General features: G+C 40.7%; 2 protein-coding genes across 4 annotated transcripts in view; both read left to right on the top strand.

The window, feature by feature from the left end:
• Positions 1 to 14,333, top strand: part of ERGIC1 (endoplasmic reticulum-golgi intermediate compartment 1) — a 111,125-nt gene extending 96,792 nt beyond the window's left edge. Inside the window, exons 8-10 of the mRNA XM_020806859.3 lie at positions 1,632 to 1,732; positions 4,755 to 4,877; positions 12,125 to 14,333. Coding sequence (XP_020662518.1) covers positions 1,632 to 1,732; positions 4,755 to 4,877; positions 12,125 to 12,232 — 332 coding nt within the window. The 3' untranslated portion in view covers positions 12,233 to 14,333. The remainder of the gene's footprint in view (positions 1 to 1,631; positions 1,733 to 4,754; positions 4,878 to 12,124) is intronic.
• A 3,472-nt stretch (positions 14,334 to 17,805) lies between these two features.
• On the top strand, positions 17,806 to 26,567 carry RPL26L1 (ribosomal protein L26 like 1). 3 transcript variants are annotated; one of them, XM_020806837.3, is made up of 4 exons: positions 17,806 to 17,948; positions 19,501 to 19,673; positions 21,875 to 22,015; positions 26,396 to 26,567. In XM_020806837.3, exons 2-4 carry the CDS (start codon positions 19,506 to 19,508, stop codon positions 26,522 to 26,524), a joined length of 438 nt encoding a protein of 145 aa, XP_020662496.1. In that variant the 5' UTR covers positions 17,806 to 17,948; positions 19,501 to 19,505; the 3' UTR covers positions 26,525 to 26,567. The 3 variants fall into 3 exon arrangements, with proteins under 3 accessions (XP_020662496.1, XP_078241915.1, XP_078241916.1); XM_078385789.1 differs by having other exon boundaries at positions 17,858 to 17,944; XM_078385790.1 differs by having other exon boundaries at positions 17,945 to 18,712.
• Positions 26,568 to 27,128: the final 561 nt, after the last annotated feature.

The following is a 27,128-nucleotide window of genomic DNA, read 5'->3' as shown; positions in this document are numbered from 1 at the left end:
CAGGACACTCTAGGACCCCAATTTGCAATCAGAACTTGTTGTTACTGAATGTTACCTCTTGCATAGCGATCTTGATCATCCATCTGTGAACGTGGCTATTACCAGTGATAAATCACACCTGAAATAAGTATGATACTTAAACATTTGAATTCTCGATGGGGAAAACTGAGTGTTATGGAACATGGTTGTACCCTGCCAGTTGCTAACTTTGTACTTTCGCCTTCTTAAATGAGTCTTGAATTGTTTCTGGAACCCTTAACTAGGATTGTGACTTCTGACAACAAGTCAAATGCTGTAGTTAGCCTGTCACTGGAAGAAGAAAACAGATTGCCCAGCAATTCAGATTGCTGGGCAATCTGAATGAAGCTGGTGTTTAACTCCTGATGGCTACATCACAGACAAGGCCAGCTAACAGTCTACATCTCCCCAAGAGGATGTACGCAAAATAGTGCTTCCTTGGTTCTACATCTTCTTCTGAAGCCAATTTGTGTGTGTAGTTTCTTTGTAGTTCTTATACATTTTCCATGCATTCTTCCATGTTCTTAAATTAAGGAAACAAGGCATTACACTTACTGTTGGTAGTCACTACAAGCTTTCGAATTTTCTTTGGCGGGGGGGGGGAATGTACTAAAAGCTGTTTCACTAGAAACTAAAAGGACTAAATTGGAGCTCTTATACTTTGGTCATATCATGAGAAAACAGTATTCTCAGGAAATGGCAATAATGCTAAGAAGATTGGAAAGCAGTAGGAAAAGAAGACCTAACATGAAATGGATTGACTGAATAAAAGAAGTCACGGCCTTCAGTTTGCAGGACGTGAGCAGAGTTTTAATGACAGGAACTTTTTGAAATCATTAATTCATAGGTTCACCGTACATTAGACATGACTTGATGGTGCATAGCAACATAGGTTGATTTCAGCCAGATTTTAGGACTGATTCTTGTTCTGTAGATTCAGTTGAAAAGATTCATTAAAATATCTAAGTCATCATCTCTGATCAGTTTGAATACTTCCACAAAAACATTGTCATATCCAGGAGTTTCCCTCTTTTTTGCTAGTTGTACTACTTTTCAGATTTCTGCATTTGAGCAGTGCTGTTTTTAGGAATATGTCTGTTTCCTTCCTGATAATTTATTACTACCTTTTAGTTTTTATACATCAGAACAGTTGTGGTCTTCACTAGGGTTTCAACATCTGTGCATTATTTGATCTGCCATTTTTCTTTGCCTTTCCTAATTTTGTTTTGAAGGCTATTGTGTAGTTCTCTATATCTCACTGGCATTCATTTCCCTTTTCATCTTTCTTCCTTTTATTCCTTTCCTTTTTTTATTGCTTGTTTCCACTTCTACTTTTGTAGCACCTACCCAAAGTTCTGGAGGCTCTGAAGCTTTTTTCTCCTTACTAGTAACAGGATACATGCTTAGGTACTGAGGAAGATGCAGATAACCAAAAGTGAATTGTTCCATGCCAAGGATGAGGGTACTACATAGTGGAATAAACCAATTTAGAATAAAGATATGTGCTTTTACATTTTTCTGTTTCAGAACAGTATTTCCAAGCATGATTCTGTGCTGTGATCCCCCCCCCCCCAAAATATGGTCACATTCTGCTTTCTCTTCTGTTTTTACAGCCCTTGCATCTCATGATTATATACTGAAGATTGTTCCCACTGTGTACGAAGATATGAGTGGCAAACAACGGTACTCATACCAATATACTGTAGCCAATAAGGTAAAGATTCTGCACCTTTTGTTAGAAGGGTTCTGTTTGATTCAGGAGACTCTAGTGGTCAAGCTTTAAGTTGCAAGCCAGGTTTCCCTTGCTGCTCTTTGTTTTGTGTGTTGCTCTTCTTCAAGCGTGTGCAATAGCAGCCCCTGCTGGAGATGGAAGGAAATGAAATTGGAGAAGGAGGTTGCAGAGCTGCTTGCTGGTTTTTTGCACTTTATAAAGAAGGAATCAGAATGGATTCCCAGCTCCTAGTATGATGTGCAGAGTGGAACTTTGTCATCATCTACCAGCTTACACATTTCCCAGGTGTTCCACTGCAGCTGTCTGCTAAAACTTTATTAAAACATAGAGAAAATATGTATAAACCAACCTATTTTGATAAAAAAATTACCGTATTTTTCGCACCATAAGACACACTTTTTTCCCACAAAATAGGGGTGTGTGGAAAGTCTGTGCGTCTTATGGAGCGAAGAAAACAGATTATATTTTCCTGTTCTCCTAAAAAATTGGTGCGTCTTATGGAAAGGTGTGTCTTATGGAGCAAAAAATACGGTAATTGGACTTGTACTTTTCAGCATATATTTAAATACAGTGGTGCCTTGCTTAACGGGCGCCCCGTTTAACGACGAAATTGCATAGCAATTAACTTTTGCGATCGCTTTGCGATGTTCCCTATGGGAGAAAATCGCTTTGCGATGATCGGTATCCTGTTTCACTTACCAGTCATCGCAAAGTGATGACTTTTTAACAGCTGATTGGCAGTTCCAAAATGGTCGCTGGGTTAAAAAATGGCCACCCGCTGTTTTCTGGGACGGATTCCTCGCTTACCGGGCAGCGAAAATGGCCGTGGTATGGAGGATCTTCGCTTAAAGGTGAGTATGAAGCCCACAGGAACGCATTGAAGGGGTTTCAATGCATTCCTATGGGCTTTTTAATATCGCATAGCGACAAAATCGCTTTGCAGCTATTTTTGCTGCACTGATTATCGTCGCTATGCGAGGCACCACTGTATACATTTTCATGTAGATTTAGAAATGCAGGTTAAAGCAGAAACAGGAAGGAATGAACAAAAGTATGAGCGCTTGCCTTCTCTCCCCTTTCTGTATATAGACTCATCTGTTACTTCTCAGTCGTGTATCCTAAAATTTGTTTGCAATACACAATTGGATTAATGGATGGCAGAGTATTTGTATGTTTTCTGCTTCTTTGACTTCCTCCTTGGGACCCTTTCTCAAAATAGAAATGCAGTGTAATAATGAGTGTCTGGAGCAGAACGGTTTAATCTTTTAAAAGGAAGTAAACAATACATTTCGTTGTGGTCATTATTTTGTTCTGCCACTCCAGTCTGAGCAGCTTGTAGTAGATCTTGCATGTGTGGCATTTGAACACACATTGAGCCCTCCAGAGAATGCTGGATTGCTGAGAAAGATTCAGATATGACTACTACTACTGTTGCTGCTATTGCTACTACCACCACTACTACTACCACTACCCATGACCCTTTGGTCTGCTCCCACGCAACAGCAATGCTAAGAAATAAGAAGTTCAATAGAAGATGAAGAACTTTTGATAATGAAAGTGATAATTATTCATAATGACAAAAGAAAACACTTTTGATGCTTCACACTATAGGGATTTAACTAAGCTAGACTCCTTTTTGATAGGAAAAAATTATGTATTTATTTAAAATATCTTTACCCCACCTTTCTCCTTGAAAAGGACCCAAGGTGGTTTACAGTATTGTTGCAATTATTATTATTACAGTTTCAAATAGTATTTCGTCTTTGTGACTAGAAGTCTGTTTCTCTGTGTTCTCTTTCTCTCTTTCTTTTAAACTTAAAATATCTGTATTGGCTTCAACCCTCGTATCTTATTATAAAAGGAAAATTGGCCACTTGGCAGTTCACTGGAATATACTGGGGCTGATCTCCTATTGAAGGCTAGTAGACACTCTGCCCCATTTTCAAAATTCCTCCTCAAGTTAGCATTACCCTTAAATTCTTGTCTGTGAAGTTGCTCCAGTTGAGTTCTGAACAGTTCTGCCATTTCTAGCCACTTGAACTTTAAGAAGAATAGGAGAATGAGAGCTATTTTGGGATTCTCAATGCAGTTCTGCATGACTTCTTAGATGCATCCGTTCTTTTTGCAACGCCTAGAAGACAGTGCTGTTTTGCTGGAAAGGAATGGTGCGCATTATAGCATCAGATCATTGGGTTGGATTGAGACTTGGAGTGTGACTACATTGACAAACAATGCGGAAAATGCTGCAAGATTAGAACTATGTGGTTGACCTTTCTGTTGACTACATGATGTATAAATCCATGCAAGTCAGCTCAAAGCCTGCCCACCCATCTGTAGTTTTTCCCTCTGTTGGTGGGACTTCTGCTGTTTTGGAATTAAATACATTCAGGACAGTTCAGGCATGGTACCTGGGTCTGCTTTCATCTTCCCTTCCTGTTCTGTTTCTTCCTTTTGCTTTTCTTTAATGCTAGGGCAACTAGGTGACCAAAGGGAAGGGGGGAAAAAGGGGCGAGGAACTGGCAGAAAGAGAGGAGGGAGATTTAAGGCAGCTATGCCTACTGCAAATCTGGATGGCCATAGTAGGGTCAGCTTAAGCCAGTGGTTCTTAACCTTTGCTACTCAGGTGTTTTTGAACTGCAACTCCCAGAAACTCCAGCCAGCAGAGCTGATGGTGAAGGCTTCTGGGAGTTGCAGTCCAAAAACATCTGAGTAACAAAGGTTAAGAACCAGTGGCTTAAGCTGCAAACAAGGCTGACTGAAAACTACCTTGGGTCTTGCTGCTGATTCTTTGCTTTTCCTCCCTCATTGATCACCTCTCCTACCATTAGGACAGCAAGCCTTTAAAAGGAAAATAAAAGAAGGAATGGGAAGAGGGAAACAGGCAGACCCAGGGACCAGATGTGGAGATGAGATAAAAAGAGAAGGCATATTTAGAGGGACTGTCCTTGAGTGTGTTTTGTTTAGAGTTTGTGCCTTTCATTCCTTGTCTGGCCTTCTTTTTCAGGAATATGTTGCATACAGTCACACAGGGCGCATCATTCCAGCTATCTGGTTTCGCTATGACCTGAGTCCCATCACAGTGAAATACACAGAAAGACGACAGCCCTTGTACAGATTCATCACAACAGTAAGTGGCCATCATCCTCTGTCCTCTACTTTTAAGATTCTCTCATCTTTCCAGTATGAGTTAAGTGGGGTTCTTGAGAAAACAAGCTGAGCTTAGCGGAAACCCACATTTAAGTGAAAGGCCCTTTTCATGTCTTGTGATACATTGTGCTTCTAGGAGAGCTCAGGCTGTGTGAGCATTTTTCGTAACATTTACTATCCTTTGCCATTTCCCTTTTTAAAGATTTCTGGGAATGTGGAGACATAACTAGAGATGCAAATATGAGTACTCCCGGACCGCTGGACTTAATGAGGGGCCAGCCCATGCATCCGGCCCCCGTCCACTCATGCATCTGGCAGCAGCAGCCTCGCTCATCCTTCCAATTGCTCCGGAGCACCGCTCTCTTCCTGCTTGGCTGATGACACGGCAGCCATGCAGGGAGACTCATCCTCCCTCTCACTGCCTGGAGTGACCGGGCAAGTGGGAAGAGAGTGGAGCTCCGGGAGCAACTGGAAGGATGAACGAGGTTGCCACCGCTGGCGGATGTGTGAGTCAACAGGCTGGCCCCTCATTAAGTCCAGTTGTGCAGGGATATTTGAACACAAATACTGCCATCTCTACTCACAGCATTCATTAGAAACCCAAAGTGAAAGGGCAATTGTGCATTGCTGTTCTTTCTCCTTGCACCCTTCACATGCTTTATCTTCTTAGTAAAGTTTTGTTCAAATATTTTTCTTCTTCACATGATTGCATGGGAGGGATGACCATTCCTGCTGGTCCTGCCTCATGCTGTCTGTATGCTTGGAAGGCAGGATAAGGCCTGCAGTAGGAAAGCTTATGCTCTACCCGTGATCCAGAAACCTGATTGCATCACATTTCAGCTCATTGGGAAGAACATCTGCCACAGACTTCCTTCGTCTGCGGGCCTTACCCTCAATATGTCGGGGACAGGGGCTTTCCAGGACAGGGGACTAGAGGCAGAGCCTCTGTAAAAATTAATTTTATTAGTGAAGGATGTCAAAATGGGGTTTACAAGATTGTGAACCAGCTAAAGGAATTTAATCCCCCAGTTTGGGTCAGGGAAGGCCCTATTTTTTTAAAAAAAAAAATCTTGCAAAAGGCAAACATGGAATTTGAAACATAATCTACATTTGTATATTTTATCCTGACCGGTTCCAAATTACTTGCCTCCCCAGGCTGTAAGATTGGTCCCTACCTGCTTGTTTTGAAGGATAGGCTAACAAGAGCATCTGTGCTTTCTGGCTCCAGCTTCCTGCCCCGCAAATGAATAAAAAGCATCAGGAAGGGGCTATTGGTAGGCTGGTCAGCAGCTCCAGTAGAGAGCTCCTTGGACTACTATGTCTGTCCCTGTGTTTCTTTTTATATGCTTAATCCTAATCCTCTTTGAATCTCTTCTGCCAATGTGTATCTTGTTTGGTTGTCTGTTGCCTGCTTGCTTTACCTTCGTTTATGGATCTGCCTGACTCTACTTCTTTGACCCCCTGAGCCAGGGTGTGCAACCCACATGATGGTAGGGCAGACAACCCAAGCCCAGTCATGTCCCAAATTTGGGGGCAGAGTTCCTCATCCTAGTGATAGGCTCTAGTCTCTTGCCCTATCTGAGCTCCTAGTAAAGAAGTGTCCTTTTCAGTAGTGTCATTCTTTTTCTACAGTGGGGTGAATTTGGCAGCTATATGCCTAAGATGTACGAGTTCCCAAACCTTTCCAGCCCAACTTAATGACTCTCTTACCTGTCTTCATTCCGGCTGTCCCAGCCTTTGCTCCCACCTCCGGCTTGCTCTCCCACATCATGGTTTCCCTGGAGACTGGACAGTCGTCATTGCCCATTGCTGTGTAGAGGTTGCAGCCTTCTGCCCCAGACAGAGATTATCCGCTGGTGGCAGCTGGAGTTATTGTTAAGCAGGACAATCCTCTCAGAAGCATCCTGGAACTTGTCAAGCAGCAGATGCTTAGTTAAAAACTAAAAAGGAGGCCCATGGAACAAGCACCTGCCGTTCCTTTTGTGGAGCAGTTTATTTACCAGGCTGCACCATGCCCTTTTCACAGAAGCACTGAAATGTTTGTAAGAGACTTCTGACAAGCTTAGGTGGGAAGACATTTTAGCCATCTGTGACAGGTTTTATCCAGATCTGGAAATCTGAAAAGTTTATTATTGTTTCATGGAACTTTGTAGTGTCTTTCCTTCTCGGGGTATGGCTGCTAGGAGGAATAATACTGGTATAGATGTGTGCCTGGCCAGTAGAGCAAGACTCAGTAATATTTTGAGTATGTTTGATGATCGTAGGAGCAGGATAAACACATACATCTCTCTGCCCTGAGTATGATCTCCACCATGGGGGTTGGTGGTCTTGGATTTTAGATCTTGCAGTTTGCTGGTCTCCATGCTGGCTGAGAAAGAAGAAATGCCCCCATCCACGGAAGTTAACAGGGGTGGGGCCAAAGAGAAGGGGTCCTGAAAATGACATAAAGTATCAGTGGAATGCACCTGGCCACATAGGCAGGAGGTCCTGCATTCATGATCTAAGGCAGGCTGTTGGCATATTTCAGTTAGGCTACTTAAGTCTGTGACTGGGAGTAGCCGGAACAGTAGCCCTGTTCAGTCATTATTTTATTGAGCCTTGTCAACACAGTTTAGAGAGCAGCAGCTAACCCTACTCTCCACTTGTATTGCTTTCTCCATGTGAATGGCAAGTCTGTGAGTAGAGCCAGTCTTTGTAGCCTTGGGCACGCTGCATGGTCCCAGAGTGCCACCAGAAGAAGGGAACAATAAAATCACTTCTGAGTACTTAATATCTAGAAAAGTGTAGAAAGGACTGCCACAAGTTAGAAACTACTTGAGCGCTTCTCCCTCCTCTTCCTCCTCCTCCTCCTCTTCCTTCTCCTCCTCTTCTACTACTACTACTAGAATCAACTAGTAAAGATGTGCTATGTGGATATTTGACTTTCTGGAATAAGTGTGGTAGCAACTGTCTATATAAGGAGATTCCTCTGAAGAAGGAGAATGTTTGTACAGACTAGAATCTCATTGCGTCCCTTTTGTGCAGGACTTAAAGGCGCGCGGGGGGGAGGATTCCTCCATTTTTCTTGACCTTGGATTTTTGATCAAACCAAACTCACAAAATTTGGTTGTATGCAGTAGAGGTAAATGCAAAACAGATGCCAGGTACATCTGAGTCATAAGCACTCAGTAGCAGAGAGCTGTACAGATGAATATATTTTTCTCTGTGTATTTTTTCTTGTATTTTCTGCTATGAAATCATAGTTTCCTGTCCTCGGGGCACAAAGTACATCCCTTCTCTGCTTCTTGCGGTATAAAACCTCCTGTGTCAGCTGATCTGTAGGAGTTGGTTACCCAATTCGCTCTGCTGTCATTTTCCATGAAAAGCAACTTTGCATCATTCTTGGAGCAAGGGTGAATAGGGGAAGAAATACAGCAGGGTGATGGTGGAAGTCATGCCCATCCCTAAAAATATTTAATTGTACAACGGTTTCATTCCCTAAAATGTCTGCTGTACTTCGAAAATGCATGTACTAATAATTTTTTGCCACTGAAGTATCTTCTGTTTTGCTGAGCTTAGTGGACACAAATATCTGAGTTAAAAATATGCATTGAAATGAGCAATTCTTCCCTTTGCTGCTGCTCCTTGCTATTAAAATCCTGCCCACTCATATTGCCTAGTTCCTTCCCAACTTAGCTGCTATTCTGGTGCAGTGACATCTGTATCACATGCTCATAGATGGATTTGGTGAGGAGGACAGAAGAAGAACTTCTATTTTTCTTCTCGTTCATTCTGAATATCACTATTAAATATGCCAGTAGGCTTTATTATTGTGTGCTCACCAATCCCTGCCTTGGTTACGGAGATGAGGCCAGGGTCTGCAGCACTGACATCCATAGGCACAGGAATCCGTTCTAAGTGCAAAACAGATGATTGTGGGTTTAGCAGTTTCCAAGACAGAGTTCATCTCACCCTCCCCTGGCCCATCTCAGGGATCTCTTTTATCCCTCTGACAGTTCCTGGTTGACTCCCCTGGTCTACTGTCCCACAGTCCAAGTTATACAGGTTACATCCTCTAAGGATGAGTTGTGCCAGTGGGCAGCCGTGCTGCCATAGGTCCATCTAATCCCTTCTGGAGAAGCCGCCGTCTTGCCTTTTGAGGCTTGTACACTCTTTGCACTGGCCTCACCCATTTTTTGTCATTGGCTCTGCCTTTTACCATTGATTTTGCCCCCTGGCCACATTCCCACAATAGGGTAATATGACCCTTTTCCCTGAAAATGTTACCGTGCCTTCATTTACATCTTCATTGCCTACAGATGACGCTTCTGCCAGATGTTCTTCTGCCCCTAATATTGATCATGAGATGTCTAGTTTCATTTTGATTCCAGTGGAGTCTAGCCCATTTGTCCAAAATGTTTCCCAGTTCCTAACATATCTGAAGCCCCCCCCCATGTCAGTGGCTCTGTCTTATCTCAGTGCACTGAGATCTTTCAGCTTCACTTGTCTAATTACTTCTGTTTAGAGAATATGTAGCATTTCAAAGAATGCTATATTTGGAACCCTGATTTGACTCCAGGAGCACCTGCTTAAATTTCCTACTATCACTCATGCTGAAGTGCACCATGATCCCTGACTACTTCCTCACACCATCATGATAATTGATGCTCGTAGCCTTAATACCAAATAAGATAGTTGGCATATCATTCAGAAAGCTATCTGTTTGTCCTTCTCATCATCGCCTTGCCCATTGCCTGAAGCCCCCAGAGCCATACCTTTGGCATGAAAGATCACCTATGAAGTGAGTTGTAGAATTTTTGAAAATTAAGCCATGTGGGGAAAACTGGACTTTTTTTTTGCTTTTGTATCCCCCACCCCATCCCTCTCAGGAATATGTAAACTTACTGTTTAGCGACATATGAATTATTTTAACTTAGCATCTTGTGTGTTACTATTTGGCATATTTATGAAATTTTAAAATATGAAAGTTTTAGTTTTCTACCCACAAAATTGTGAATATATGCTTTTACTAAAGAAAGAGCTGAAAAATGATACATATGCTCCTTAAGCACAACTATGGCAGTTTTGTCATGTGGTCAGTAAGAGGGCAGTTAAAGCAGAAACCCTTAAGCGTTGTACTAGGCAGAATGAACCATATTAGTTGGACAGAGACAGTTTTCATCTATTGTGGCCATCAGTTCTCCAGAAGATGCAGTTCTTTATGAACAGCAAAGGACTTCCTGGACAGTTCCCTTAGGGGGATGGAAGTACCTGCTAGGTGTAGAAATGCATCACTAGTTTAAGTATTGTATATGTCTAAAGCGTGGGAAGGAATTATCTTAAAAGACACATTTTCATACTATGCAGCTCCTGGAATTTGAGCAAATAAAGCCCTTGCCCGAAAAAAACACTTCACTTATTCTGAAAGAGAATAATAATTTATAGGAGTTCTTTTCGTATTCCTGAAATGTTCCAGTTCTTTTCAACTGGAAAAACCAAACTTCTGTCCTTGGTTTAAACTCCGCTCTTTCCTCTCTGAATTTTTCTGTCCCCCCACCCCACCCCGGCATTCACATTCTTGCATAAATGATTTTCTTCTTCAAAAGATGGGTCTTTTCTAAAGGATGACTTCCTGTTTTTTGTTTTTCCTACAGTCATTCCACTCCTCCCAAGACCCTCACTCTCCATGACAGCAGAGTGACTGTATGGATGGAAGTGGACATCTGTGTGTCTTTTTGTGTTCCCAGACCAGCCACACTGGCCTCAGTTTTCTTCCTGAGAGCCAGAAACTCATTCCATCAAACGCACACCTACAACCTCTATTCTACAATCAGACAATAATACACATGAAACTCTGTGAAACTGATACTGACTAGCTCCTGCATATCTGCTGTCATTCAGCATGATCGGTTGGCTTTCTTTATTCTCTGTAGTTTACTCAGTTGGAAAGCTAATATTTGGGGGAATCAGAGAGTTGTTTTTTTGCCATGGCCTTCTTGGTCTGTCCAGAAAGACTTTCCTGTTTTTCATAGTTCTTTTCGTTGCTTGAATTGGAAAATTTCATGGTCTCCACTCCCTCTAACTCATGATGATTGATTAGGCATCCTTCAGTCTCGTGAGACTATGGTAGCGTGCTCTGTATGGAGAACTTGGAACAGTATCTAGTGTGGCTGAGGAGGCCAATTCGAGAATGACAATCTCTTCCACACTGAAGACAAATACAATCTGTCCCCTGTCCAGCTCCCTGGTTTTGCTGCTTTTGTGACTTCCTCTTTGCCTCAGCCTGCTGGGCAAGGGTCTCTTCAAATTGGGAGAGGCCGTGATGCAACGCCTGCCTCCAGGATGAACACTCAGATGTCAGGGTTTCCCATCTGTTGAGGTCTATTCCTAAGGTCTTCAGATCTCGCTTGCAGATATCCTTGTATCGCAGCCGTGGTCTCCCTCTGGGGCGATTTCCCTGCACTAATTCTCCATAAAGGAGATCTTTTGGAATCCGACCATCAGCCATTCTCACGACATGCCCAAGCCAACATAGATGTCACTGTTTCAGTAGTGTATACATGCTAAAAATTCCAACTTGTTCTAGGACTACTCTGTTTGGAACTTTGTCCTGCCAGGTGATGCCAACAATGCGTCAGAGACAACAAAAATGGAACATGGTCATCTTCTTCTCCTGCTGTGCACGAAGGGTCCAAGACTCAATGCAGTACAGGAGTGTGCTCAGGACACAGGCTCTATAGACCTCTCACTCATAGGACATTGTGAAAAGGAGGGGCACAATTCAATACCAAAGAAACATTAACAGTTGTCGTTACTATCATGTACTGATTTAATTGTGTTGTGCAGGTATTGAGAAGTGAAGTTACATCATTTGTGCCCAGTGAGACTCAAAAGCAGATATGAGTACAAAAAATTAATGACAAAAAATGGAACTGATCAGAGTGTGGGTTGATTTAGGAGCATCTCAGCTTGTAGTAGAAATTACAGAAAAAAATATTCTGCTCTAGCATTTCATAAAAGGCTTTGCATGAAGTATTGGCTAAAGTTATGATGTATGAATATAGAAACTAGGGTTCAAACAGGCTCAGTTAATTTAAGCTTTGCCTACGCTGCACCTAAAAATAGCTGGATAGAATCCAAGAAGAGCCAATGTGTGTTTGGGGACCTTTATTTGTCACTCCTGGGGTGGGGAAAACCAAACATAGCCCCTACTCATCACTTTCTCTCCCTCCCTCCCCCCCCCTCCAGATTTGTGCCATCATCGGGGGAACATTCACTGTGGCTGGAATTCTTGACTCCTGCATTTTCACTGCCTCCGAAGCCTGGAAAAAGATCCAAATAGGGAAGATGCAGTAGCAGAACAATCCTCAGCCGGATCCAGTGTGGAAAAGCAAAGAAGGAGAAGTCCACTTTTCCCCCCTCCTTTGTATCAGTTTCGCTTGATAATATGCCAGTTCAGTTACCATGTTGAAAATGTTTTAAAGGAGCAAACAACACAACTCCATTCCACATGTTCCATCCTCTGAAAAAGATGTTTGAGGTTATCTACCTCCGTATTTTAAAACCAAATCCTATGGATCTGACTAATGTAACTATTTTGAAAACCTCACAGGTGCTAAAGCCAGGGCAAAAACTTAGTTATAACTAATTATGCAAGTCAGATTTTTTTCAACATTCTGTAATTGGACAATCATGTTATCTTATGATCAAACTGCAAATACATTTTAAAAATAAATAAAACAGCAAAAACAAACTAGCCTGGATATCCAGTACAGGTAGAATACTTTATAGTTAGGCATTTGTTCATTACAGGAATATTAAGAAGTTGCTGTTTTGACTTATATACTGACCCATGGTGCTAGAGCACTCTCTGGGCAGTTTACAACATAATTATGCAAATAACACTTTGTTGCCCAGCAAGCTGGGTACTCATTTAACCGACCTTGGAAGGATGGAAGGCTGAGTCAACCTTGAGCCGGCTACCTGAATCTGTCAGGATCAAACTCAGGTCATGAGCAGAGGTTTGACTGAAGTACTGCATTTAAGATCTTTCTGGTAATGCCTGAAAAGCTCCTCCTTGTTGTCCCTGAATGACACTATTAAGTGGAACTAAATGTTACCCATACATGGTTCTTCACTATAGTTATGGTTAGAGGAAAGAAACAGGTTGTTCTTTACACTTTTCTAGCCTGTAAAAAAATATTTTCACATATTTTTCCAGCAATTAAATATCCAGTCTGTGTTTACAGAATAACAGAAAACATAAGATGAATAATTGGAATAATAATATAATTTGTTGTCTTTGGGGCAAAAGGGGGGGTATTTATCTATTTCTGCATTTTTGTAACTCTCCTCTGCCTCTTAAAGCACAGATCACCCAGTTAAAACATTTGGTTGGAAGAGGAGAGAGCACTCAGACATTCAGTTTTGAAAGTCATATAATATGTTATACAGATGCAGAAATACAGGGCATAGCCTTGCTAAGAGGAATCCATATTCTTAAACATCATCTTCAATGACTTGTTTTTTAAAAAAAAGTTTAGATGGCTAACATTTGCCAAGCTAACAACTACAAAAGCAAGGGTAGGTAATGTATTGATTCATAGGAAATAGGTACAGCTCTATGAGAAATAAGGCAAGGTTGCTACAGACTTTTTCCTGCTGATAAATTTCCATCTTAAGTATAAAACAGTAGTTTGTTCTACCCAACAATGAATGGTGGGAAGGATGTAGTTTTCAGTATGCCATCAACATTGCTTCGTAAAGAACTAAATAAGACCCCACAATTAACTTTCATAGACTTCAATTAGCCTTTTGTTAAACGACCCAAGTGATAATTATTGCATGCTTTGTGTATTTTATATTACCTAGGACTGCATACACGTTAGCTGTGTGTTTTCTAGGTTTTGCTGCACTTCTTAAAATAATCACTAAGAATTTTCAAGTTAGAGTTTGGGGAAAGCATTATTCTGCTATTGGAATAATGTAGCCCTTTATGGATTACCTTTTTATAATATGAAAATGTAAATTCAGTATATTATGACTAAACTATAATTGGCCAAAATTAATTTCAAGTACAATTCTATGCATGTTTACTTGGAAGTAAACCTAATTGAGTTCAGTGCAGTTTACCTCTAAGTAAATAGGTATGGTGTTAGAACTCTAATCAGCCCAATATATCTTGTTGAAAAAATTGCTGTATTGTGGTGTAGAGGAGATAGACACTTTTTGTTATTAAAATTATTGCTGATTTTCTTGCCATCAATTTTTTTCTTGATTTTTCCAATCTTTGTGTGAGAATACCTCTCCCACATCTTTAGAATTTCTTCCTGTTTTTCTTATAAAATGATTTATTACCTTGGTGTAAAACTGGATCTTGTTATTTCCTGTATCTTGTTTAATATTTGGATGGATTTTATACATTTTTCATTTGCAAAAATCAAATGAAATCAAATAATACATGTGTGTTCATTTCTGTCTATGTGTGCGTTTCCCATATAGAAATAATGGGTTCTTCTAATGTAAAAAGATAATCTGTCTGTCAGATCAGGGATTCTAACATCTGAACATACCCCTAAGAGATTTACAGAACTTTACAGACCTCTAGGAAAAAGTCACACATGGCATGTGAAGGAGGAGCATCAGTGTGCGGTCCTCAACTATTCAGACCACGGAGGAGGACTGTGGCTGTGTAGAGGGGATCTTAGTGGAGATAGAGAAAGATGAGGGAAAGGGACTGCCTTTGGCTCATGAAGAATGTCATTACAAAGCTTTACATCTACATTGCTTCTGTGTTTCATATGCACAAAAATAAAAAAACCCAAACTGAAAATGTCTTGCAGCTATGAAAAAAACTGTAGGCACAAATGCTTAAAAAACACATTAAAACTAAACTTAGGTTTAGTCAGAATTCAATTCAAAATACAGGAACATTTAAAATAGAATAAATCGCCAAAAGAATGTTGAACTGAATTCTAAAAATGCAGAACCTTATAGCCTAAAAAAGCACATTTAAAAAACAAAAGGCATCTCTAAAACATATCATTTAAAAGTAGCAAGTGTTATAACTTTAAGTGATCTTTAGCCTTTAAGCATGTTAAGAACACACACACACACACACTCTCTCTCTCTCTCTCTCTCTCTCTCTCTCTAAGTGCTCACCCAGCTAAGCCTATTTGAATTTATGGACGAAGATCCATGTTGTGTTGATGGGTTTTGGAAATTTAGCCTGCTGCTGCACCGCCATGATTGTTGTTGGTATCTGGTGTGTATGACATACAGCATAAGCATTGTGATGTGATGATGAGTTGATTTCGTCTATTTGTCCTGCCTCCCTATATTCATAATCTTTCAGTTCTTTATCTTTCCTTTCCAACTATAAACAATCCTTTCTCCAGGGGCCTGGAGCACTAAGAAAATTTTCAAATATACATCTCTATTATTGTTGCATCTACTATAACTCCAAGGGCTTGTAACTGAAAATCTGGCAAATTGTTGCTGTAATAATAAGCATTCTTATCTTGTGGAGCCTGGAGGAATAAAGGTTTGTAACATAAAGCATTGGGTGCACTAGAGACTTGAAAGACCAAGGTATTGTAATTACAGAGAGTGTAAGCTATGAGACCTGAAAGCTTTGTAAAATATGTTCAACTGCCAGGAATGTTATGGTACAGTGACCTTGCTTGTCTGGAGAGCTGCTAATTGTTTTACAATGACTGTACTTAGAAGATTTGTGGATGACACAAAATTGGGTGGAATAGCTAATACCCTGGAAGACAGGAACAAAATTGAAAAAGTTCTTGACAGGCTTCAGTATTGGGCTGAAAACAACAGAATGAAATTTATCATGTGTAAAGTTCTACACCTGGGGGGAAATCAAATGCACAGTTACAAGACGAGGGATACTTTGCTCAGTAATACTACAAATGAGAAGGATCTTGGAATTGTTGTAAATCAGAAGCTGAATATGAGCGAACAGTGTGATGTGGCTGTAAAAAAGGCAAATGCTATTTTAGGATGCATTAACAGAACTATAGTCTCCGAATCACATGAGCAAAAAGCGAGCTGCTTATATACTGCCCCATAGAACTTCAAAGCACTCTCTGGGTGGTTTACAAGCTAATTATGCTACACATTGCCTCCCCAACAAGCTGAGTACTCATTTTACTGGCCTCGGAAGGATAGAAGGCTGAGTCAACCACGAGCTGGTTACCTGGAATTGAACCCCAGGTAGTGAGCACAGTTTTGGCTGCAGTACAGCAGTTTAACCCCTACACCACGAGGCTCCTCACGAGGTAGTAGTCCCCCTCTATTTGGTACTGGTTAAGCCTCACTTTGAGTACTGTGTCCAGTTCTGGATGCCACATTTTAACAAGGATGCCAACAAAATGGTTCAAATACAGAGGGCAACAAGGATGATCAGGGGAATGGAAACCAAGCTTTAGGAGGAAAGACTGAAAGAACTGGCCATGTTTAGCCTTGAGAAAAGAAGACTGGGGAGTGATATGATAGCACTTTTTAAATATTTGAAAGGTTGTCATCCAGAGGAGGGGCAAGATCTGTTCTCAGTCCTTCCAGAGTGCAGGACAGGCAACAATGGGCTCAAGTTACAGGAAGCCAGATTTCGGTTGAGTCTCGGGAAAAACTTCCTAACTGTTAGAGCAGTACAGCAATGGAACAAATTTCCTTGGGAGGCAGTGAATGCTCCAACGCTGGAGGCAGTCAAGAGGAAACTGGACAATCATCTGTCAGATCTGCTTTGGAGTCCTGCATTGAACAGGGTCTTAGATTCAATCCCCTTATAGGCCCCTTCCAACGGTGATGCTCTGATTCCATAATTAAATAGTGCTTGTGGAATTTGATGCGTTTAAGACATCAAAATATTTTTGAATATCTTAAAGACAATGCACTTTTTGAAACTTCCAAGTAGAGTCAGTAAAGCAATTAACAGAATTTTATAAATAATTGCGCTAAATTTCATATTAGCACTGTTTTGTATTGTATTACGGTTTAGCTACACAATTTCTCCATTATAAAGCAGTGAGTCGGTCTAGATTTCCAATTTGTTCCTGTGATGAATAAGCAATATCTGTCCCCTTCCCACACTCTTGCAGAGCAGAGGCCAGCAACATATTCTCTTGCTTTAAAAATGTAAACAACGGCTGCCAATCCCTCCCAGAGACACAGTACTGTGACAAAAAGGAACAGAGCCTAGGAGCCAAACTCACAAGCTGCTGCTGGTCAAGCTGGTTCTACCTAAGAGTGGAATGGGAGTGGGGTCGGGTGTGTGAGAGAGTAAAGGGAATGGCAGTGGTCTTGCCCCATGCACTACTGGCGTGTGGTCCCTGCACATCCTTAAGTGTGTGTAGACCGTGCTTTGGATTTTTAAAACGGGGAAGGGGGGACACAAACAGTTCTCTGTCCTGAAAAACCTTACAGGACCAGAAACAGGGAAGACAAAACCGTGGGATTTAACATGGGAGCAAGTCTGCCTTTATGAACTGACTCTCTCGGGGCCCTAAATATCCACAGGGTACATGAGAAGGGATTCGCATGGACTTTGGCAGCTCCACACGAAGCAAGCCTTGGCGCGGTTTTTAAAAGTGCGCATTGGCGCGGTTTTAAAACTGCACCCAGTCTTCCTTCCCTCCTGGCCGGCCGGTGCTGGAAGGCTTCCCAGGTGCTGACACCGCTCGGTTTGGGGAATCATCCGGGGGCTGAAGCCGCTCCATTTTTTTTTCCCAGCGTGACCGGTGGGCAAGGCTGCCCCGGGCCCCTCGGTCGCGGTGGGCAGCCTTTTAACGCGAGGCGTTTCTGTCTGACTCCTTCTCGTCCAGACGCCAAAACGCCATTGTCTCTCGTAGGGCCGCACAGTAGCTGCTGCTGCCGCTGCTGCTGTTTGCCTTGGTGGACGCGTGGTGGCGCTATCGGCGCCCTCCTCGTTCCCCGTCTGTCGCCCCGTCGACGTTTCCTCCGGAAAGAGGTCGTTCTCGCGAGATCTGAGAGCTCCGTAGTCTCGGCGGAAGTTGGTTGGTTCTTTCTTTCCGGGCGGCCGTTGGCAAGCTTGCTGTGGGTAAGATGGGAGAGGGTCCTGCAATCTGGTGTCATCCGCTTGTTAATGGTCGATGGCGGGCCGTCGTTTACGACGGACTCCAAAGGATGAGGGGGTCGTGGCGGGGGAGCCTGAATTTGAGGCGGGAGAAACGCCGAAGCAGGCATTTCCACGTCGTTTCTAGTCTGGCCGCTTTGGAGCCTGTGGACACCTGATCGTGATATATTCTCTCTCCCCCCCCCCCCAACACACACACACACACACACACACCCCGCTCCCGTAGTGCTTTCTGCTAGAAACGGTGCCCGAGGAGAAGGGGCGGGCGGTGGATCGGGACCGGTAAAGCCTTAACAGTGGAACGCGCCCCAATAATGCTAAATTTGAACAGAGGAAGAAGACGTGATATTGTTTGCCGCCCATAGGGGATGATTTCTTTAGTCAGTCATAGTTTGATCCCGATGTGGTTTGAGCATGTGTTTCCAGAGCACTCACTGTTGAATTCTCTTGCTGATGAGCTGTGTTAATTCATTTCCTCTTGTTTATTGTAGTCTGATCATCATGATTATCATACTAATGTAATACTTTCTATCTGGACATTTATTGTTGTTACTTCTGTAGTATTTCATTAAGATGGCATCCATATCCGCTTATAGGTTAGGGTTAAGCTGTGTTGAACTTTATAGGTAAACTGAGTAAATCTCCCAGGGATTTGATGGAAGACTGATTAGTGCGGTGCTCCTGACCTCAGACCTGTAACTGAGCAACTTTGGCTTTGGGAAATAGTGGTGAGCATACCTGTAAGGATATAATAGATCCTTTTTCATTGTGTCCAAAATAAATTTAGCTAAGCCAAAGTATAGAGAACATTTTGCAGAATATAATTAGAACAGAAGAAACAATAGACTTCTTATTATTGCAAGCATCATGTTCCTCTGTAAGGTTCTCTCCATGTGCATGAGGATTATAAAAGTATCTTGTCAAATTTCAGAATCTGGAGGTACTGGCAATCCAGACAGCCAAAAAATAAACAAGACTAGGTTATGTTATTTGTTTGAAGAGAACTTTTGTTGTATCTACACATTTTCTGGTTTAATTTTATAGTTGTCAAATGTTTGTCTCCTGGGTTGAGGAGTGATATGAAGGCATTTGTGTTTCTGTGTGAAAACTGGTCAAAACAATATGACATTTCATATATAACCTGAACGATGGGTTTCAGGAAGCCTTATTCAGGTGTTATGAATGTTGGGAGGAATAAACATATAAGGCTAGAGAGTGTGGTGCAAGAGTAAGTTTCTGAAGGCAAAAGATCTCATTGTAGGCACTCCATGCATGCCCAGAGTGGTGGTAATCTGGTTTTCCAGGTTTCCTAGATAGCTTCCACATGCAGAAGTTTCGTTTTTGAGACAGTCTCCGCATGAATAGAGTGGCAGTGAAAGGAAACATGGCTAGTGCTTTCTCCATGAATTTTTATTTTCCCTATGTAAATAGAGCTTTAAGAGGGCTATTATTATATGTGTGCAACTCATAGTTTCAGTTGATTTGTAACTACAAATTTGGTGTTCGTTTTCTCCAGTCAAAATGAAGTTCAATCCATTTGTGACTTCAGACCGCAGCAAGAACCGCAAACGGCACTTCAATGCACCATCTCACATTCGCAGGAAGATAATGTCTTCTCCTTTGTCCAAGGAGTTGAGGCAGAAGTACAATGTTCGGTCTATGCCCATTCGAAAGGATGATGAAGTCCAGGTATGTGTTTTTAAATGTCAGTTACAAAATCGGGGGAAAGGTGGAGGCAAAAGGAGAAGTGGAAGACCAAATAAGAGATGGATTGATTTAATAAAGAAAGCCAGAGCTTTGATTTTGCAAGATATGAGCCATTTTGTTAATTGCAGAACATTTTGGAGATCATTCATACACATGTATGATTGCCATAAGGCAGAAGTGACTTAACAGTATATAACAACAAAAGCTTTACTTAACTCAAAGGCTGGAAGTTAGGAATATGAGTGCCCAGTTTTGGAAATCTTGTGCTCTGTATGCATTGGGTGCCCTATTCAAATGCTGGATGCTTTTTGGAAGAATGGCCCAGTTTACAGTGGACCCTTGACTTAAAGACAGCTTGATTTACAGACTTTTTGAGTTACAGACTTCTCTGGCCGCAAAATTTAGGTTTGACTTGCAGACTGAGATTTGACTTACAGACCAGAAAAAAACCAAAATGGAACAAAAACGGCCTGTTACGGGATTAATCAGTTTTCAATGCACTGTAGGTCAATGGAAACTTGACTTACAGACTTTTTGACTTGAGAATCGCCTTCCAATACGGATTAAGTTCTCAAGTCAAGACCCCACTGTATTTAGGCTGCAAATTTGGGTGGTGGCCTCTAGTGCAGCGGTGTGGATGCTGAGCTGCATATGAAACGGAATTAATTCTGGAAGGGAAACTATATTGGTCTGTTGAAAGGAAAACAAGAAATGTCGCTACAGTGCTCTCACAGACTAATGAATTTCTTACTGTATAACTTTGTACAAATTTGAGTCTGTGAAGGTTAATGCTATTTAAGTCTATTAAATACTGCGAAAGGGTATTGTTTGAATCAAGTGACTTCTGGTCTGCTTTGGCTACCTTCATGTATTACACTATTATATTTATTTTTGAATATGTGTTTCTAGTTCCAAGTTTAAGGGGATGTGGTGGTGCTGTAGGCTAAACCACAGAAGCCTCTGTGCTGCAAGGTCAGAAGACCAGCAGTCGTAAGATTGAATCCACACGACGGAGTGAGCTCCCGTTGCTTTGCCCCAGTTCCTCACCAACCTAGCAGTTCGAAAGCATGCGAGTGCGAGTAGATAAATAGGGACCACCTCGGTGGGAAGGTAAACAGCATTCCGTGTATAGCCGCGCTGGCCACGTGACAACAGAAACTGTCTTTGGACAAACGCTGGCTCTATGGTTTGGAAACGGGGAGGGGCACCACCCCCTAGAGTCGGACACGACTGACTAAATGTCAAGGGGAACCTTTACCTAGTTCCTAGTTCAAATTATTAAAACTGTATAAAAGTCATGTTGCACAGATTTTTTCAATTTTCCCTTTGTCTTGACTAATGGCCAAATCAGACAAACTCTCATTAGTGAAAACCAGAATTTAAAACTAGTTTGAAATTATGATAAATGCCATATAGAAACATTCATGGCTTGCAGTCACATAGTTTGTGGAAGAGATGAGATATTTATATTCATATCCCTGCGGATACAAATATCAGCACGATTAGTGCCTGGGGAATCCAGCCCCTCCCCTAGAACTGGCCGGTCCCTTTATTGCTTGCTGTGCAGCGCAGATGGCTGTCATTGTTCATGATGCAGCAATCACAGAAGTGGACTGGCCAGTGCTTCCCCACCTCCATGCTCAGTCTACCACTCTGGTGAGGAGGTGGGATGATAAGTGGTGCTGATGTTCATATCCGTATCCCCAGAGATATGAACACGAATATCACATCTCTGTTTATGTGATGCCACATGTCCTAATGAACTGGTTAACATAAACCAGGAAAAGGGGAATTGATAATGCTGGAAGAGGGGATGTAGCCATGGCACATTCTTTATAGCTAGTATGTAATTATGATGATTGCAAATGGAAAAGGTGAAAAGAAAAATGGTTACCATTAGCACTATACAATAGAAAAAATATAGCATTAAAGAAATCTTATTAGCGAACTCTCACTGCTGATGAGTGGGGGTGGAGAAGACTTGGTAGCCTTTCTGTCATAGGATGGGGAAGAAATACAGAAATATTGGAAAGAAAGTTTAGGGATGAAAATCCATTGCCTAAATAGTGGTACCATTATGTGCAGTTTACTTTCTGTTTGGAACAACTGCTTCTTTCCATTTAACAGTATGCTGTAAATGCTGACAAAAAAAATAGTGTAAACATTGTTTTCTGTATTTTTAGGTCGTCCGGGGCCATTACAAGGGGCAGCAGATTGGCAAGGTAGTCCAAGTATATAGAAAGAAGTATGTCATCTACATTGAACGTGTACAGCGTGAGAAAGCCAATGGTACAACTGTACATGTGGGCATTCACCCCAGTAAGGTAATTTTGGTGTGAATACATTTCCCTTCCTAGGTAGATTTTGATATTTTTGTGGTTATTTGTTAAAGATGAAATGGATTTCAGATAACTATAGAAATTAATAGCGGGATAGTTTCTGTCATTTTGTATTTTGCAGAACAGACTAAATCTGATCAGTGCTTAAGTGGCCCTACTTTTGTATCTATTTTAAATTTCTTCAGTTGTGTTCTGTCTAGCTTCACTTGTTTATGCCTAAAACATATTTAGAACAAAATGGAGGATTGTATGAAGGGAATGCAGCTGAAGCAAAAAAAGTTACTTAGTGCATTCAAGATAAAATGTCTTCTGACTTTTGTCTAGGCAGTGTGAAACTGTATTGCCTTCCTGTGCCAGTCTCAATAATTGTTCTGTTTCTCTACTTGAAGGAGATTTAGTGTAGGATGTGTCATTGTACAGATCTATACAGTATTCTATCAAAGCATCTTATAACAACACTAGATTTTTAATATAATCTTATCCAGATCACATGGTAGGAAACTGGATGCTACTGATTCGTTTAACATTGAATTTTCAGCAGGAATAAGAGAGTGATAGTTAACAAGTTATATTAAGTGCAGGGTTATTGATGGTAACTAGGTTCTTCAGCCTTGCCTTGGTGCTTTGATGAGATATGTAGCTGAGAACGATAAATGTACGTGGATGTTCCTGGGATTTTATTGTTCCTCCAAGATGTAATTGCTAAAGCTAGCAATTTTAACATAGAGCACTTTTTATTTGACTTGTTGACTTACTACATCCTTGCAGTTTCAGTTGTTTGTATGCTTTTGAAATTTTCTTTTAAGAATACTTTCATTATGATAGATTCAGAGGTCTAATGGTAGTTTCAGCAGAATTCCACCTCCCTCAGCTAGTCATGCTACAAAAAAAGGGTTAGAAAATGTCAAATAGAAATTTCATGGAAAATTACATGCAGATTATTTGGAAGTTGCATCTTGGAAATCTGTTCTATAGGTGGTACAGTGAATTAGTCTTTTCAGTAATACCCAAATACCTCCCTTAAATGAAACACAGATTAGAAGTCACATGATTGGTGTGTGATAAGAGTTGTTTACACCAACTCCTTAACTTAATGATTATCCCTACTGAAAGTGATGCGGTTCCAGAAGTACAATTTTTGTAAACTTTTGCCTTTACTTGTTTGGACAGCGTTCACCTGCTTTATCATGTCAATGTCCTCTGTCAAACCACATTTTGTTTATACTTCCGTCAGACTTCAATCTTTAAATTTTGACAAATTATGAAACCTAGGATGATATGAATATATGTCTTTTGATTTACAATATGTTATATAATCCCATACAAACTTGATCATTAGTACTGTGGGAATGTCTTCTTAGTGATGAGATCACATCTTGTTGAAATACAGGAACTGCACAATCGGGACCACTGGATGGGAATGGTGCTTATAATAGTTCTTTTCTTCAAAAGCTTATTGCAGCATAAGATCTCATTACGGGAAATTGGCTCCAAGGCTACAAACTGATTAGAGCTAGAAGCAGTCTGTTTGTGTGGATTATATGATGTTTGTAGAGAAGTGGCAGCCTCTGACAGCTAGAAAGATGACTCTTCCACCCATATTTCTGGCCTAATTACTGAGTTTGTACTAGGTTTCATTCAAAATGTTTACAGAGCAGGCTGACTGTAATATTTCCATTATAGACACACATGTAATGAAAGGCACCACATTTGGTTTCTGAGTACCTTGACAAGTTTGTCAGGTTGTGTTTTGAAACAGCTGAAAGGAAAAGTAAATATATATGTGAATTCTGCACTTTGTTAATAGGGCCTGTTGGTTCATTTTAAATGAAGTTTTGAAGCACCATAATCTATATGAAAAGTGATCATTGTGAATAACAAGCTTGATACCTGGTCTCACAACTTGCTGAGCAGTAGGCCCAAGCAGAATGAGTCTTTTGGTCTAACTTTGGTGGGTTAGATTTCCAGGGTGGAATCCAGTTAGGTATTTCAGCTGATGGAATAGCTGCTGTCAGAAAAGAGTGGATGGGGGCATTCCCTCTCTTCTGCATCTTAAACTATCAGCTGTCCAAAAATCAACAAAAGCTCTTATCAGAATATAATAGTCTTTAAGGTACTGCATGTTTTTGTCTCTTTTTTTAAGCATTTGAGCCTCTTTGTGTTCCACCTTGTAGAAAAGTGAGGCTGTAATGTTACCATCATTCTTTAAATAGTTTTATTATAAATTGCTTCAGTACTTACGGGTTGAAATTCAGTAGTAAGTCATAGCTAGAATAGACCTGTTGAATCAGTGGAATTTATTGATTCAGTGGACCTATTGTAATTAGATTTACAAATGCTTTACACTATACAGTATTTACTGGTGTAGAAGAATTTTGGTAGTAGAGAACTTGAGAAATAAATAGTAGTAGTAATCATAAAGAGTAGTCAGTTGACTAGATGGGTGGGGAATGAATAAATAAATAAATAAATAAATAAATAAATAAATAAATAAATAAATAAATAAATAAATAAATAAATAAATAAATAAAATATTCCCAGTTCTGAGGTAATGAGTAAGTCAGTTTACACCTACTCTTACAATAATTTTTCTCCTTTCACTCATCATGGACATTCAGTTTTCCTCCTCATCTCATTTCCCACAATTTCTCAGATTTACCAAGTTGCAATAGAAGAGGAATAAATAAAAATTAAAACTGAAGAGACTGTTTCCATTTGTCTTATCAGCTTGGCTTAGAAGTTCTAGGATTTGTGTGATCAGAGAATTTGAAGTGGTTTCAAAGCCTTCATGATACAGCAAATCCTCTTGGCTGCCATGCATTTGTTTCTTCCCCTGCCCTGGCAGCATAATCTTGGTGGGAATAGTAGCAGACTATAGACCTGCTGATGGGGTGGACCTACTCTGAAGTTTGAAGAAATGTGTGTTTTACCTGATAATTCTTTTCAAAAAAGTTTCTGTTAAACTCGGCCCATTCCAAATAGAGAGTAACAGTTTTGTCTACTTCTAACTTTAAGAAACTTTATGCTTATAGGCGGAGATTTTCTGTATTCAGCTTTGTTTGTGAGATGTATTTTTAATAACTGTAATTCATTGCTTAGCTACAAGTAAAAGCAAAAAGCAAAGTGTGCTGCTTATATACCGCCCCTTCGTGCTTCAAGCACTCTCTGGCCGGTTTGCAAGTTAATTATGCAGGCTACACATTGCCCCCCCCCCCCAGCAAGCTGGGTACTCATTTTACTGACCTCGGAAGGATAGAAGGCTGAGTCAACCTTGAGCCGGCTACCTGGGATTTGAACCCCAGGTCGTGAGCACAGTTTTGGCTGCAGTACAGCGGTTTAACCACTGCGCCACGAGGCTGTTAGTCCAATCCAAAGACTGGTAACTTTTATACATCCAGGGGTCCTTTATGTGCCAACCTCTAGACCTTGGAGGGCTGCAGCCCCCTCAAAATGGTTTTTATTGATTTTACTTTATTCAAAGGATCCACTCCTTTTTGAGTAAATACTTCTGATCACTCATGACATAGATCCCTCCTGAAAATGTGGACAGGGTAACAAAATTATCTTCCACATCTGCTATAGTTCTTGAGTTAAAAATATTTTAAATCAGTGGTTCAGTGTGCTATGGCCACATTTGGGGCCCTGTGGGGAGTTACATGGAACCTGCAGGTAGCACTTTGCCCATTGCTGCACCAGTTGAATTATATACAAAAAAGAAGCTCTGGATCTGAATTATGCACTGAAGCTAACCATGGGTATCTTTCTGAGCATTTATGTATAATTACCAGATTTTAGCAAGGGCAGCTCGTCATGGAAGTTATTTCAATGAAGATCAGTTGCTACCGCCTGAGGCTGGGGGTAGATTGTTTAAACAGGCACAGTCTAACAGAAGTATGTCCACAATAATAAGTTCCTCTTCTTTATTTTGGATAGCAGGTGGTGGTCTCAACCTCTCCACGGTCAATTGACAGGCCCCTTCTGGGTAATATTGCATTTTACTTTAGGGATTGTGTTACAGCACTGGTTCTTAACCTTGGGTTACTCAGGAGTTTTGGACTGCAACTCCCAGAAGCCTTCACCACCAACTGTGCTGGCTGGGGTTTCTGGGAGTTGCAGTTCAAAAACATCTGAGTAACAAAGGTTAAGAACCACTGTGTTACAGCTTACAAGTTGTGTTGGAAGGTTCAGCTAGTCCAGAATTTGACATCCATTTTGTTAAGGTCATTCAAATGATCCCAGTTTAAAAAAAAATTTTCTAGCTCCCAGTTTGTAAGAAATCATAGTCCTGGAGACAGTCTTCTTTGTAGTAATATGTATAAAACAAAGTAGTAGGATATACTTAAAATACTTATTTTGACTTCCTAGGTGGTGATCACAAGACTAAAGTTGGACAAGGATCGTAAAAAGATTTTGGAACGTAAAGCGAAGTCTCGCCAAGTTGGTAAAGAAAAAGGAAAATACAAGGAAGAAACAATTGAGAAGATGCAAGAATAAAATGGACTCGTGTGAAACCCATTAAAATTCTAGTCAAATATAATCTATGAGTGTTCTGATTTTCTTGTCTTAACATAACAGCAAAAAGACAGCTGTAGTACAAAATAGATGAAAATGTGATGCTTTAATCTGAGAAGAGGAATTTATGCAGATAGAGATCTAGAAATTCCCCTTGGCAAGAAGTTCAAGCCAGACTATATATCTTAATCTTAACAATAAATAGAAATTTCCCATCTGAAAATGTTTAACATATGCCACTGCCTGAAAATCAAATAGGAGTATTGAGACATATGTAAGGGCAAAGTGACAAGTTAAAATTTTAAGAACATTTAAATGCAAACAAACTGATGTGAATTTAATTTGATTGCCAGAAAATAATTCTGCTTATCATGAAAATCTTTTTCTTTTTAAAGGAGGGAGGACACTTACAAGTCCCATGAGTCAGACTAGAACATGGGTTCCTAACCTGCGGGTTTCTGTAGTTATTTTTAGTTGCAATTATTTTTTATTTATTATGTTAAATGTGGTATATACACAACATTGTTTTATTTTAATTCTCTTGGTCCACAGATAATTTTAACGTGAACTGGAATTGCGGGCAACC

The sequence above is a fragment of the Pogona vitticeps genome, chromosome 2, assembly GCF_051106095.1.
Source record: "Pogona vitticeps strain Pit_001003342236 chromosome 2, PviZW2.1, whole genome shotgun sequence".
NCBI lineage: Eukaryota > Metazoa > Chordata > Lepidosauria > Squamata > Agamidae > Pogona > Pogona vitticeps.
This window is presented reverse-complemented; position numbering and strand designations above follow the sequence as displayed.